Source organism: Cloeon dipterum, chromosome 1, assembly GCF_949628265.1.
Source record: "Cloeon dipterum chromosome 1, ieCloDipt1.1, whole genome shotgun sequence".
Classification (NCBI taxonomy): domain Eukaryota; kingdom Metazoa; phylum Arthropoda; class Insecta; order Ephemeroptera; family Baetidae; genus Cloeon; species Cloeon dipterum.
This window is the reverse complement of record NC_088786.1, coordinates 25,097,058-25,111,175: the sequence shown is the minus strand read 5'-3', so window position 1 is coordinate 25,111,175 and position 14,118 is coordinate 25,097,058. Positions and strand designations below refer to the sequence as shown.

At 39.1% G+C, this 14,118-nt stretch overlaps 2 protein-coding genes and 1 long non-coding RNA gene across 5 annotated transcripts; 1 reads left to right on the top strand and 2 right to left on the bottom strand.

Annotated features, from left to right (window-relative positions):
• Positions 1-90: 90 nt before the first annotated feature.
• Positions 91-5,268, bottom strand: mor (SWI/SNF- related protein mor). 3 transcript variants are annotated; one of them, XM_065488283.1, is made up of 12 exons: positions 5,041-5,266; positions 4,146-4,265; positions 3,983-4,087; positions 3,325-3,905; positions 2,789-3,089; positions 2,436-2,735; positions 2,199-2,379; positions 1,980-2,143; positions 1,666-1,923; positions 1,428-1,604; positions 1,002-1,349; positions 91-936 (listed from the first exon to the last, which is right to left on the bottom strand). In XM_065488283.1, exons 1-12 carry the CDS (start codon positions 5,155-5,157, stop codon positions 469-471), a joined length of 3,120 nt encoding a protein of 1,039 aa, XP_065344355.1. In that variant the 5' UTR covers positions 5,158-5,266; the 3' UTR covers positions 91-468. The 3 variants fall into 3 exon arrangements, with proteins under 3 accessions (XP_065344355.1, XP_065344362.1, XP_065344347.1); XM_065488290.1 differs by having other exon boundaries at positions 1,980-2,140; XM_065488275.1 differs by having other exon boundaries at positions 1,002-1,604; positions 5,041-5,268.
• A 401-nt stretch (positions 5,269-5,669) lies between these two features.
• On the top strand, positions 5,670-8,293 carry Ent1 (Equilibrative nucleoside transporter 1). Its single transcript, XM_065477894.1, has 12 exons — positions 5,670-5,813; positions 5,922-6,158; positions 6,248-6,329; positions 6,381-6,529; positions 6,586-6,680; positions 6,735-6,785; positions 6,842-7,074; positions 7,134-7,250; positions 7,309-7,423; positions 7,476-7,561; positions 7,613-7,812; positions 7,873-8,293. Exons 2-12 carry the CDS (start codon positions 5,986-5,988, stop codon positions 7,982-7,984), a joined length of 1,413 nt encoding a protein of 470 aa, XP_065333966.1. The 5' UTR covers positions 5,670-5,813; positions 5,922-5,985; the 3' UTR covers positions 7,985-8,293.
• Positions 8,294-8,747: 454 nt separating this feature from the next.
• On the bottom strand, positions 8,748-13,493 carry LOC135935517 (uncharacterized). Its single transcript, XR_010574226.1, has 3 exons — positions 13,338-13,493; positions 10,133-10,263; positions 8,748-10,028 (listed from the first exon to the last, which is right to left on the bottom strand). It is a non-coding gene; the product is annotated as an uncharacterized LOC135935517 (long non-coding RNA).
• Positions 13,494-14,118: the final 625 nt, after the last annotated feature.

Sequence of the window (14,118 nt, the reverse complement as noted above, 5' to 3'; positions counted from 1 at the left end):
AATTCATATTGAGAAAATAATTCACCTCCTCTTTTTAACAATTTTGTGAGCAGCTCGTCTTCTGGGATAAAATTGAAGAATATGCCTAAATTTTTCTTCCTTAAGCACATGATCTTTATTTAAATTTAGGTTACATACATAAATATTGAGTACGGCCATAGAAGAAAACTAATAATGCCTTGCCAGTGGCTATTACTCGCAAGCAGCCCAAAGCCTATCTACCCAAGAAGAATGTGCATAATATTGTGAGAAACTCAGATTTCAATTCGTACAATATAATATTCATTAGAATAGTTAGTTCAAAAACTGCATGTGACCAAGTGTCTCTCAGAGAAAATAAAAACAACTTTTCAAAATTTAAAAAGTATATAAGCCAGCTGGCTTGCGTGAATGATTGAGACCTCTGTCCCCATAGAAATCAAGATTTTAAAAAATACATTTTACAAAAAAGAGCGGGCAAATTTGTGCTCAAGCATCAGACGCAACAGGGGCGACTTGAGCTTGAGCTGGCGGGGGAGAGCCTCCAGGCAGTATGCCTCCTCCGACAGGAATGGGAGCTCCAGGGGCGGCCACAACAGGGGCAGCAACGGCCGTTGGCTGCGCCGCTTGGTTAACTGGCGGCGGCAGCGTTGGTGGAGGGATGGCCGCACCCGGAATTACCGCTACTGCCTGAGGCGATCCGGGAGTGTCTTGGCTAACCTGGGGGCCGGCCGAGGGGGCAGCTGGAACGCCCGGGGGTTGCTGGGCCTGCTGCTGAGCCCACAAGTGTTGCTCGGCGGCGGCTCGCTGATGCGCTTGTTGACGCGCACGGAATTCGGCTGCCTTCAGCTGTTCCAAATGGAACTGCTGCCGCTCAGCGATTAATTGCTGTCGCTGGTATTCCAAACCTTCACGCTCTCGTTCCATGGTTGTTTCGAGCTCTTCAAAGTGACGCAGCTAAAATGAAATGAAGTTAAAGTTGGATTATAAAAATCGTGTAATTATGGCAAAAAGATGGGTACCTTTATTTCAAGTTTCTTCATTTGCGTCTCGACAAGAAGTGCAACCAAAGATTTTATTTTGCGTTCCTCGACAGCGGCCAGGTGCTTGGCTTTGACAGCGGCAGCGGCTAATGCGGCAGCCGCAGCTGACTGGAGCTGCGCGTCCTTGATGATGCGCTCCTTAGCAACCACAGCAGGGTCTTTCTCCTTAGCCTCTTCCTCTGATTCCTTGGCTTCAGTATCCAAATCTTCAGCATCTTTTGGCTCTTCATCCTCTTCTTTTGGCTTATCCTCTTTATCGACTTCCATAGATTCCTCCTTCTTATCTGTTTCTTTCTTTTCTGCGTCCTCTTTGTCCTCACTCTTCTCCTGAAAGAAACCAAGCATGAACAACCCGTACATGTGACTAATGTGTAATGATAAATGAGAAATCACAAGACTTGGTACCTTTTCCTCTCCCTCCTTATCATCTTCCTTCTTTTCATCGCCGTCACCTTTCTCATCACCAGGAGCAGCTGTTCCAGCAATACCACTTTGAAGCAATCCCGCACTTGGATCATATTCACCATCCTTGCCAGACGCTGCGACCCTCTGAAGGTGGGCATCCAGCAACGCTGCTGGTACCTGCAATAGAAAATCAATGATCAGAGTCCATTTTCTGGAAACCTAACTCAGGTTGTCGTACTTCGTCTCTTATATTGGAGAACTCTTGCATGGCAGCCTTGGCTGCGCTTGAGGCGATGCGTGGATCAACAACAGACGCCAAAAACGCCACGGTTGACATGATTGGGTTTCCAGCTTGGCTGAATGGAATTGGTTGGAAAGCGAGCGGCCCCAGCCATCCATTGTCCTCGGCGCCTTCTAGGTATGGATCCTCAATGGGCAGGCGGAGGAAATGCAAAATGCACTCATCTTGGGTGCGACTTCCAACATGTTCGCACACCTTTATGAAACAAAACACGTAAAACCACTTCATTGTTGTGCTTTTTGCTTTGTTACCTTGTTCCAATCATCCTTATAAAGCTCTAAACCCTCCAAGAGCATCAGCGTCTCTTGCTCTGTCCAATCTCGAGCCATGTTTGCCGCAGTTTTGTTTCTCATTGCAGCTGGCTTTTTGGTGTACTGATCCAGTTTGAGACCAAAGTTTGTGCCAATCGCTTCTGCTGAAACAGATGGACGGTATAAAACCCAACAAGCTGATTTTCAGATGGTGCGAACCTTCGCCTTCTGTTTTAATCTTTGGATCCTTTTTATCCAAATCTAACAGAGTTTTAGCAGCAGATGGCTGCGGGGTCTTCGGAGGATTCACTGGAGCCAAGCCACTTGGAGTGTCTGCTAGGACATGGAAGTGAGAAGTGGGTGGAGGACCCATGGGTGTTGGACGACTTTCAGCATCAACCTGTTTATCATTTCAGCTTAAAATGATTTAAATCCAAGGCGGATAGATAATCTTACTTGGTAGTTGACAAGACCCCACTGTTCAAGAAAAGCATGTACGCGCATGATGGCGCAAACATCGCCAGCAAGGTTTCTTCTGCATGCCGTGCTGGTGAGATACTCGGTTGGATTTAGCCGATAAGTGTCCACCATGAAATTCCTGTAAGCCAGATAGATTTCTGGCGTCTTGGAGCGATTCTTCCCATTAAAGAACTCGTAAACGGCTCGCCGTTCGACCGTGTGAATCGAGTTGTAGTCAAACCAGGCTGCGTAGCTTGGTATGACGATGTGATGGGTCTGCTCAGTGACATTATCCTCCTAGAATATAATCAATTTAGTGATGCGATTAAGAAATTTAACTGCCAAATTACTTGGCCATCATCCTTGGGGGCATCTTGTCCTTCCTGACCGCGGCCTGTTTGAGAATCCTCTCCTTTCTCGGCATCCTCGTCGAGGTCTAGCACAACGCCACCCTTAATTGGCTGCATTTCAGAGTCCTTGGCGCGCGACGCATTTGACGGGTTGGAAGTGTTGTTGGAGCCGGTGCCTGTTTTAAGATTAACCTCCTGAATGATGCTGTGGTCCTGCGAGCTTTCTTCGGCGTCTTTGCTAGCTTCATCATCGTCTTCTTCCCCACGATGCTTCTTTCCGCCCACGCCTGGAGCACGCCCGCTGAAAATCGAAATGTTCATTATTATTTCTATCAATAGCATAGTTTTTTTCTATAGCAAAAACTAACTACTTCAACTTGGGACTACGATCGAAAGAAGGGACAAATAAATGAGAGCACGCTATGATTATTTCCCATTTTTGAAAGGATGAAATACAGGATTCCAATTCATTTTAAATAGGAGTACATGTAAATTCAAGTTAAGAGATAAATAAAAAAATTAATAAAGAGGCAGACCTCTTGCGTTTTCCTGGCTTTGGAGGAGGAGACGGCGACCTCTTTCTCTTGGGCTTTTTCTTTGTTCGCTCTGGATCTCCCAGGCTCATCATGTCCTCCACAGACAATCGCAGCTTGTGCACTTTCTTTTTGCCGCTTTCATCCACCTCATAGTCTTCTTCGGTCAACCATTCGTTGTACTCATCCAGTTCGTTGATCCACGACGCGTTAACCCTCCAGGGACCACTTTTGCTCTGTGGCGAGTCAGGCGGTTCAACAGGAAGTTCAGCAGAAACCCAGGAGTCGTAGCTATCAGGGAAGTAGTACCAATGAAGCAAAACCATTCTGTCACGATGGAAGAGTGGCCGTGCGTATTCCTCGTCAAGAGGGTCGCATGCTGGATAAACTATGTGCGTCGCTTGGTCCTCGTTCTCTGTGATTGTTCCCTGGTGACGTTTCACTGTTTCACGGATCTTGGACTGCGTCGCTTTGTCAAGATCAGGCCGCAAGAATACAACAGGAAGAATGATGCACTTGTTCTGGACAAGCGTTTTTTCCATGCTTGCGAAAAGTTCCAAGTTGCGCTCTAATCGAGAGGGCGACTGAAACACAAAATCAAATTTAACTCTTGCAAAAATTTAACAAAAACGACATGTGTTTTGTTTTTGTGACTACTGACCTGGAAATCGAACCGCCTCCATCCTTGGTCGGTTCTGAATTTAAATGCTGCCGCGAAAATATGACACAGTGCACCTCCAGGTTTGAAGTCAAGGAAACATCTCGCCTATCGACATTACACAAATCAAATTTCGCACTTGATATTATCATGTAAAATCACTCACAGGCAATCTAGTCATCGGTGGTTTGGTAGAATTTTTTCCTAAGTTATCTTCCTGGAACTGTATCAGCTGAATGATCAATGATGACAGGGATTTATTTGAAGGTGGTTCCGTTTGCACATGCTGAAATTTCAATTATTGATAGTTTGCAACCAAGTAGGAAGAACAGAGTGTAAAAACGTAAATAGCTACAAAAAAGAGGCCAGTGTATAATTTTGAAAAGGGGAAGTTGTTTCTATTTCTAACTAAATATATGGTTTGCCTAAATAACAAAATAAAAATTTGGTTTGTTAGTCATTGCAAATTGCAATATTAGTTAGAAACATCATAAAATGTATGACACTGTTTTTGCCCAAGTTATGAAAATGAGTATGACAATATGGTTCTAAATTTTATACCCTTAATGAATATGTATGTGAATAAATTGTACATAAGTTAAAAAAGTTACTTTCATGCACATATTTTGGTTGCGAATAGCAGTCTGTAGCGTACAGACAACGTAGTGTGGGCAGAAAAAAGGAAAAAAACTGCTAAAAAAGTGACTCAGAGACACGCAATGCATCCGATATTGGCAATTTTTAGCAAAATTATTCAGATTGTTAAAAGAGTGGGTGAAATTAAGTTAAAATAATAGCATTTCAAGCTTCAAGCTCTTTTGATTCAATGCAATACATAATCATAGATGCAGAGCAAACCAGTGGAAATGCAACATTAAGTGTTTAAGGTGATTAATCTACTAGACCATTGAGAGATTTTGATTTGTATTAAACATTTTTTTTTAATTTTTCAAATCGCTTTGAATTAAGTACGAGTTAAAATGCATGAAAATGGGAATTTCTTGGAATTAGGTTTGCAATGAGAGACGCAAGGCGTTTCACAAGAGTCAAATTGCGCTCACCTTTTTGCAGTTTTTCATTAACCAGCTACGCACTCCGTCCAACTGAGTTAGCGTTTCTGGACTTTCAAAATATTTGGTATTCGGACCACCGTCCTTCTTTGGCGCAAAGGCCAACATTGTAAAGAAACTTTAGCTCAAAAGTGCCGGTCAACGAAACGAGAAAGCTGCTGTAATGGAGGATCAGTCGACAACAACACCAATGCCGGCAGAGGGAGGAACACAAACAACAGCGAAGCGATGCTTGCGTCTGCAAGCGACCCCTTCAATGAACCGGTTAGTCTGATTCCCTATAATAAGTGTGTTTTTTGAGCAGGAAATAAAAGATAATGCAATGAATTAGTAAATATTGAATAAAAATCCTATAATTGAAAGAAGGAAATTATTTGAAAAATAAATTAAGGAATTCGAGGCATTCTTGATAACTGATATCAGCTGTTTATTTTACTAAAGAAACCGGTCAAAGTATCCATGGGAAACTAGGGAGAGGGGTTTGCCCGGTTTGCCATTGATTTACACGGCATTATTTTTTCAGGCTCCTGCTGCTCTTTGCTTTTTTAACGATATCGGTTTTTTATTTCATCTCATAAAATTTCCTTTCCTTTGTCCGGTCGTCACGTGAGCTTGTGTCACCTGTTTGTTGTTTGTTATTTTTAAATTCCGGGAACCGCAAATCGTCAAAGATTATTAATAATTAATATAAAAGGAGATTTCATTCTACATTATTGAACTTTTAACGAGGAATGCAATAATTTCTGCTCAAATGACATCCAAAGGTAAAATTATTTGTACATCATGTGATGTGAAAACATACATTGTATTATGTACATAATAAATTATTTATATATGTAATTAAATTTGTTTGTTAATTTGGGTCTGTACAGCCCAGAGGCAAACAGTGCTGTAAAAATTAACATAAACTTCGTCTGGATCGGTTGCTGAATTAAAATGGATTTATCAGTCAACTGCCAGCCACTGTTGCAAAAGAACGACAGCGACGACTCTGACACTGAGCAAAGTGGATCATCGGATATTCAAAATGCTGATATCATTAATGATACGGAAAACGAAGGCCCCAAAAGTTCTGAAGGGCTCGTAAAATTCGGAAACCCAGGGGATAGGTATCTACATACATACATATTATATCATTAATATTAATCTTCAAGATTGTGATGAATGACATGGTTTCTGATTATGGTGTAATTTTCAGATTCAACATAGCCTTTTTAATATTTTACCTACTGGGAATGACAACATTACTACCCTGGAACTTTTTCATCACTGCAGACAATGTAACCTTAATTTAAGTGTGTAATCCTTGATTGCTAACTTCTATTTTTTAGTACTGGATGTATAAATTTCGGGATGTTCCATCTAACACATCTCTTCATGGTAGATCAGTTCTACAAGCCGAGTTTACATCTTACTTGAGTCTGGCATCCAACGTCCCTAACACCCTCTTTATGATACTGGGCGCCCTTTATGGACACCGGTAATAAAGTTATGAATTAGCAAAATTACCAATAAGCAATTCTCTGATCATCTTAGCATCCCTCTGAAACTCAGAATGATCGGTAGTCTGCTTTTTATCTTGGCACTCTTTATCCTGACCACATCTTTAGTGCATGTCGACACAGATTCATGTGAGCTGCTCTTTTACTTTTCTGTATTCAAGTCTAATTCTGTTGGTATTCCAGGGCAGCAAGATTTCTTCATCTTAACCCTCACAACAGTCGTTGTTCTCAACGGTATGGCTTGATTGGTTCTGAGATTTCTCTTCTAATTCCGGTTTTTTACTCTTAAGTGGGCACTGCGGTAATGAATCTTGGTCTCTACGGGATTGTTGGCTGCTTCCCCCACAGATACATAACAGCGGTTGTTGGTGGCCAAGCCCTCGGAGGCGTTTTTGCAGCTTTGGCCAACATTGGATCAATTTGGCTTGGTGCCTCACCCCAGTCGAGCGCGTTGGTGTATTTTCTTGTTGCTGACGTAGTGCTCCTGGCATCTCTTGTGGCGTATATTGCACTAGCCTCAACTGTATGCTGTTCATGTTTTTTTAAAACATTTCCTTGAAATTTAATTTGCATTTTTTTTAGTCTTTCTTCAAATTTTACATGGGACTTAGGTTACGGCCAGCACCCTACAGTCCTTCAGATGATGATGACTCCGGTTTAGTTGCTCAAAATATCTCCTTTGTTAGCATATTTAAGAGGGTAAGTATTTTTTGTTTTAGATGATTCAGTTGAATCTTAATTTGTTAAAAAAAATCAGATATGGGTTCACTGCATAAGCATTTTGATGGTCTTTGTGGTCACAATTGGCGCCTTTCCTGCAGTAACCGTGCTGATAAATTCTGTGAATAAATCAAACAAGACTCCGTGGAATGGTACACAAATTTTCCCATTTTGATCCATAGTTATAATCTGTAATCATTTCAGATGTTTATTTCGTTCCTGTTGTTGGGTACCTGCTTTTCAGTATCTGCGACTACTCGGGACGGTTGCTCGCAGGCTGGTGGCGTAGGGTAAGTTTAGTTTACTTACACTATTTGCTTTTTTTATTTGTCATTCATCAGCCAAGGAACAGCAAGTGGATTCTGTTTACAATGAGCATCCTGAGGATTGTGTTTATCCCGTTGTTCATATTTTGCAACGCCCAGCCCCGGAAATCTCTTCCCGTGCTGATCGACAGTGATGCTTATTATATATTGATTATGATAGCGTTTGCTGTATCAAATGGTTATCTGGCCAACATCACGTTCATCAATGTGCCAAGGTAGGAGTGAATTGGTGTGAAATATAATTATTATCATATAGTAACTAATGAATTTTGTAGCCTGATGAGCCACGCTGAAATTGAATCAGCCTCTCAAATTATGACTGCGTGGCTAAGCTTGGGCACGTCTATTGGATCTGGCTTGAGTTTGCTGCTGATTCGACTCTTATAATGGCTGTGAAATGAAAAGTAATTCTCCACTTTACCCGAAGCCCAATATTGAGATTGCTAATTTGATTTAATTACTTACAATTATAATTCAAATTAAATGACTATAAGACTGGTAGTAAAAAAATCTTACTGACTAGCGTTACAAGAAAATGACAAGTTGACAAAATAGTATATTTCTTTTACACTCTATCAATTTTTTATTGTCGTACTCAATTAACAAAATTATTATGCATTTTACTTTTATGGAACGAACTGCCTGAAATGTATTGTTTTGCAATTCAATAAAATAGCCCTTACCCTTACTAACTCATTTCCAAGCATTTTAGTTAGAAAAAAGTTGCCACATTACAGCTCCAAATTGCAATTATTGATGCAAATCATCTTAGTGCCGTAAAAATTGCGCATAGCTCAACAACCAAACGTGATTTTTCTTGTTGCAAGAAATGGACATCAATTATTTCAACAATTAAAATTTGACTGTTTGTTGAGCTATGCGCAATTCTACCGACACCAGGACGATACCTGCTTGTTTATTTCCACTTTAAAATAATATTCTGCGTTTCCAACTTTTGATAACGACCAATGAGCTAATAAAACTAAGTTTTGGAGTCCATATAAAGATTCTGAACACAACCAAATTTACTAAATAAATATAAGCCCAATTTTTACCAAAAAGGCATTCATTAAATTAAAACACAGTGATTTGTCAATTCTAAGTAATTTTAATTCAGCAGAGGGAATAAGAATATGAAAACAAGACATAGTTTAAACAGCAATGAATTTTACTAAATCCGCAAAAATGATAATTTATCATCAAAACTCTTATTTGGATCCGACGAAATTAAATTAATTCAGTAAAACAAATTGACAAAAATTGAAGGCTATACACGTTGATCTAGTTCGACCAGTCTCTTTGTATTAATGTGTGTATGCATGCACCATGCTGTGTTTTGTGTTAAAAGAATTGAACACGAGGAAGAGTTACTTTCTGCTTTCATTCCGTTGTTAATGAACATGCTCGCATGCAACATGGTTTCTGTGCTGAGAGTGCATAGCACAAAAATAACGATCACGGCATGCTATGGGAAAAGGGAAAGTGAAAGTATCATGGAAGCATGCAAAAAAGGAGGTAAAAGAACGGATCATGCGAAGGGAGGAACAATCGTGCAGTCAAGCTAAATATAATTTTATTTTATCTTCACTTAACTGTTCATATAATATAGTGAAAAGTTGCATGCGGGAAAATTTAGATATGAACTCATGCTTCATTCCGCATTCTTTTATCGTGCAAAATCAGCGCATTATAAAAACAACAGAGTTTTATACACTCTATTTGACCATTATTTCTATACATCATGCCACATGCGATTTTCCATGCAATGATTTAGAAAATGAACTTTTCCTTTCCATGCATTTGTCTTCATGCTAGAGGATGCATGCATTGAATTTTATCTTCATAAATATAAAAATAGATTCTTGAATTTTAAAATTAAGACTCGATTTTGGATCGTGTATGAACAGCATTCTTCATGCAGGTTAGATTCATGCTTTTATGCATGCTTATATTTTCATGCCAATATCATAATATATAGAAATATAACACATACTGTAAGTAAATAAGGGAATAATATATGGAAGAGATTGATGGAAGTAAAAAAGTGACGGATTTTCATGCAGGCGGAAGGAAGAAAAATGAAGTCATGCAGAGTCGTGCGGAAAGATAACAATGGTGCAGCATTCTCTCGTTAAAACGCATTGCAATATTTGAAAGAGACAGTGCGTCACAAGAGTAGAGGTGTCAAAAGTTTTCTGGATTCATTCGTGGGCGATGCACTTATTTTCGAGGAGAGGGTTCATGCATGTTTTATTTCAAATGCAAACATGCAATTTAAGTGCTGTTAACTGTTATGTTAGCCACAAAGTTTCGTGAGAATGCATGCACATTTTATTTGTGGTGTACTGGTCGGCCACACATTCTTCTCTTCATTCAAGATGCGCCGCGCCGCTGCTATCCTCTTCAAACCCGCCGCTCCTCTCGCGTGATTCTGTGCATAATTTACAGAAATACAAATATTTGAATATTTTATTCAGAAAATGATTCGTCGATTTAAAAAATCCTCTCAGTGCAAAAAGTTAAATGCAAACTTGCCTGCGCTTTTCAAGCCAACATCGCACTAAAAGCAGCAGAACTGCAGCATATTTTTCCGCTCCAGTGTCTTCCACGTCACTTCAAGGTATTTTACCTTTGCTTGATGATATTGTGATGTTAGTATCCGCCATCTAAAACAGTCGTATTTGTATGTTTAATAGAGATAAAAATTAACACTGAAAAACTATTTTTGCGCCTGGATAGTTACAGGGTATTTACAAATAAAAAAACGTTTCAAACGATATACTTTCACTATCAAGAACTACTCTCGTGTGACTACAAAGCAGGATCTTGGCATTTGCTTATTATTTTTAAATAAAAAGCAGCATTAATGTGTTTTGCTTTAAAACATGCGGCGCTTGCGTGTATCGCATAATTTACACCTTTCTACTATTCTACTAGAAGTTGAGTGCACTCTCTTTGTAATTCCTACAAGTTTAATGAGAATTGCCTCCTTATAAGGAGTGACCCAGTTGGATGAATGTAATGTCAAATCGGGCGTGCTCTCGTGTCTAAAATCAAAAGCACACTCGTTGTTGGTATAAAGTGGAATGAACTCGCCGGCTCCCTTTGTTAACAATCTTCGCCATTGTTGATATAGAGAAAGTGAAATATAACAGGAGAGCTATATATACACGTGAAATCAGATTGCGGACAGATAAAAAATATTATATATGTAGCCACGCGAGAGCGGTTGAAAATAAATATGATATATATATATATATATATGGGCCTCATTTAACAGATGAAGAAAATAGAGCAATTGCTGCGGGCGCATTTGCCATAATTTTTGGTCAATTAACGGAATTATCAAACTTTAAAGTTAATCTGCAACAATGGTCGATAAAAAAGGCGTTTGCGAAAATCCGCCCTTCACTAACATGCCAGAAAGGTAAACTGCAAATTGGTCTTTCCGCCTTCTATTATTATTCACGAATTCAATGTAGTAACACAGCACGTCCATCGTGTCCGAAAAGGCAATACTTAAGCTGGGTTCCTCCCGAAAATGATGAATCAGGAGTGCGGATCGAGCGTGCGTTAATAAATAGCATAAACAGAAGTTCATCTTCCTCCATGCAAGTGCCCACTCAGGACCTTCACCTTTTGGCTGAACCAGCGCTCATTCCGAGTGTGGGCAGCCGCGCACTAGCTGCGTAGGCCTATTATAATCGCGCGCGCGACCTTTTTCACGTGTGTGCTACGACGAAACATCCCTGGCTGTGCATACAAACGAGAGTCCGATCGCCGCGAGTGTTCGAGTGAAAAGCGACACTGTTATTTGTTCACTCAGAAAAGTGTGTGTTTCACTTGAAAAGGCGACTCGAAAGTGCGATGAACTCCCACATACGATAAATATTTGAAGCAATATCACTTATGTGCGGCAAAATAAATACACTTAAAAATAATTGCTTCGCGGACGCATATGAACTTCACCTCTAACGGCGAGAAAAGAGCAAGAGCGTCGTTGGTTTAGAGATCCTATAATAGCATCATAAAACTTCTCCAAATGAATTTTTTACACTATATTTTTGGCGATTCACCAGATCATTTCCGGTTTTCTGATTTGGATTTTACAATTTTATTCTGTTGATATTGAGCAAATGAGTATATAAAGATAGAGGAATAGTTATGAAAATAGAAATATCATGATTGAAAATTAGCATATTATGTGCCTCGACAGTTTGACAAATGCTCGCAGATGCGTTTTAGGTCATGAAACTCGCTGCATCAAGTATGTAACCTGGAAAAAACCATATGGTGCGAAAGATAAAATATATGTCGGTCGCGAATTGCCTTTCGACAGGATCGGCATTATTGAGATTTTCCACGAGCATACTCATTGATTATCTTGTAATAAAAACCAAGTGTGCTGACTTTTATTACAAGTAACATTCGCGGTGAGATTATCAATAATGGCAAAATCGCGCACGGTTTCGGATCAATTGCCGGCTGCGCTGCAGTCATTAGAAAGTGAATGGTGTGCCGCTCAATTTACCAGCGACCGGCGCAGTTGAATTGATTTCGATAATAATTATTTTTGGCCTTTCTCCAGCGCACGACATGACGACTCACTCGAGCAGAAAATATCGCCACATGAAAAGATGTGAGTCATTCGCCTGTAAAACGGTTTTTTATACCTGTATTGAATTTTTGTCAACTGACAACCATATAGGGTAAAACATTTATGGCGTTTCGTATTTTCTTTCTCTTAAGGGGATAGACATACCTTGATAAGCATTTCATATAAGCTTACAGTTTTTTTAATATTGTAATAAAATAAATGTAAATTTGTTTTTATTGAAAGGAAAGTGAAAACAAGAACTTTATTCTGTCAACTGATAGCAAGTGGTAATTGCTCCATAAAATGAGCTGCTGGTACCAGCTTTTTAGAATGACGGCATTATACATTATCATTTAATTATGTGCCGCATTTTCAGTGCGTTTAAGTACGAGAAAGTTGTCTGTTTTGCTTGTAATGACATTTAAAAATTCTGGTATCGGAGCCGCGGGTTCAATTAAAAGCATTAGTGTTAAAATGCTAAGTAGCAGCCGGTAAAAGTAGAAAAGGCAATCAAAACTCGCTCCTTTTCTCACGGCTAAATCGCTCATCTCTGATTCTTATCCGTGCATGTATCGTGTGCACTTTCGTCTTACAGTGAAAGTTGCGTATAAGGCGCCAAATTTCTTTGCTACAAAAATTACGATAGAGTGAATCTTTTTAAAAAAAATAAGAATCTACAAAATATCGTCATGTCTCAAATAAAAATAATAAAATCATAACATGAATTTGAGAAATTTTGTTGAATTTTGTTATTATTATAGCCTCGTTTTACCAATATTTTTATGCTCTTCAAAGCACGTGATACGCGTTGATCATTCATGATTATTATTTATTTATTATGACATGATGAGAATAAACAAGAATAAATTATTTGATGACCATCTTTTAACTTAAAATTTTTCCTAAATTATTCATCTTATTTATAATACAAGTATTAAAAACAAGCAATCGGTAAAATTGCACATAGCTCAACACTCGAATTTTTAATTTTTGAAATTATTGTTGCCCTTTTCTTGCAACAAGTAAAATTGATTTTGATTTTTTGAGCTATGCGCAATTTTACCGGCACCAGGATGCAATTATCGTTTATCGCTTTAACATGCTAATATAGAATACTGAACATGGGAAAATTATATTACTGACCTGTATCGTGCAACTGAAGTCTCGGTTGGTCGTGGCGTTCAAAACCTCAGGTCGTGCTTATGTCGGAATAAAGAGAGATGCCAGGCAGGGCACAACAGCTTTTTATACCTGATCTCCTTCCATAGCAGAAAAAGTTCACTGGCTGACTCCCACTCTGGCAAATGAGTGGAAGTTCTCTCATATATATTTATTACTATGCGCGCCGCTCTTTTCCAGCGAGCCAGAAGTTTTCTCGCTTCGATCTTCCGAGTTCCAATCACTAATTTATCAACAACTGGAATATTGAAGCAATACACTAAATAATAATAAAGAAAGAGGAATAACCTTTTCCGCCTTTGCACAAAACTAAGCATGTAATCAATCTTAAATGCCATTTACCAGGCACGCAGAGATCCTGTTTAAAACTTGAAATTATACGCATTAGTCATCGAGTCGTTTAGTAATTAAGCAAATAATGTGTATTATAAGATATGTCATCGCCAAAGAGCAAAAACGAATTTAAATGCATTTCAGTGGAGATTAATTTGAAATGTTGATATAATTAGCAGTGATTTATTGAATCGTTTTAAAAGCCATCAGAAAACCAGAAGGTTAAATACTCTTGACCTTATATGCACAAAAAGAGATGAGAACAAAAAGCACCGATGCGATTGTACAAAAAAGGTACTAATCCTGTTTTCTTGGTCGAATTAAACTAATTTTCCATTTTACAGGCAAATAGTGTTACGCGTGTGGGTTACGAGCTGGTCTGAAAAAGGAGAAACAAGTACTCAGCATGTAC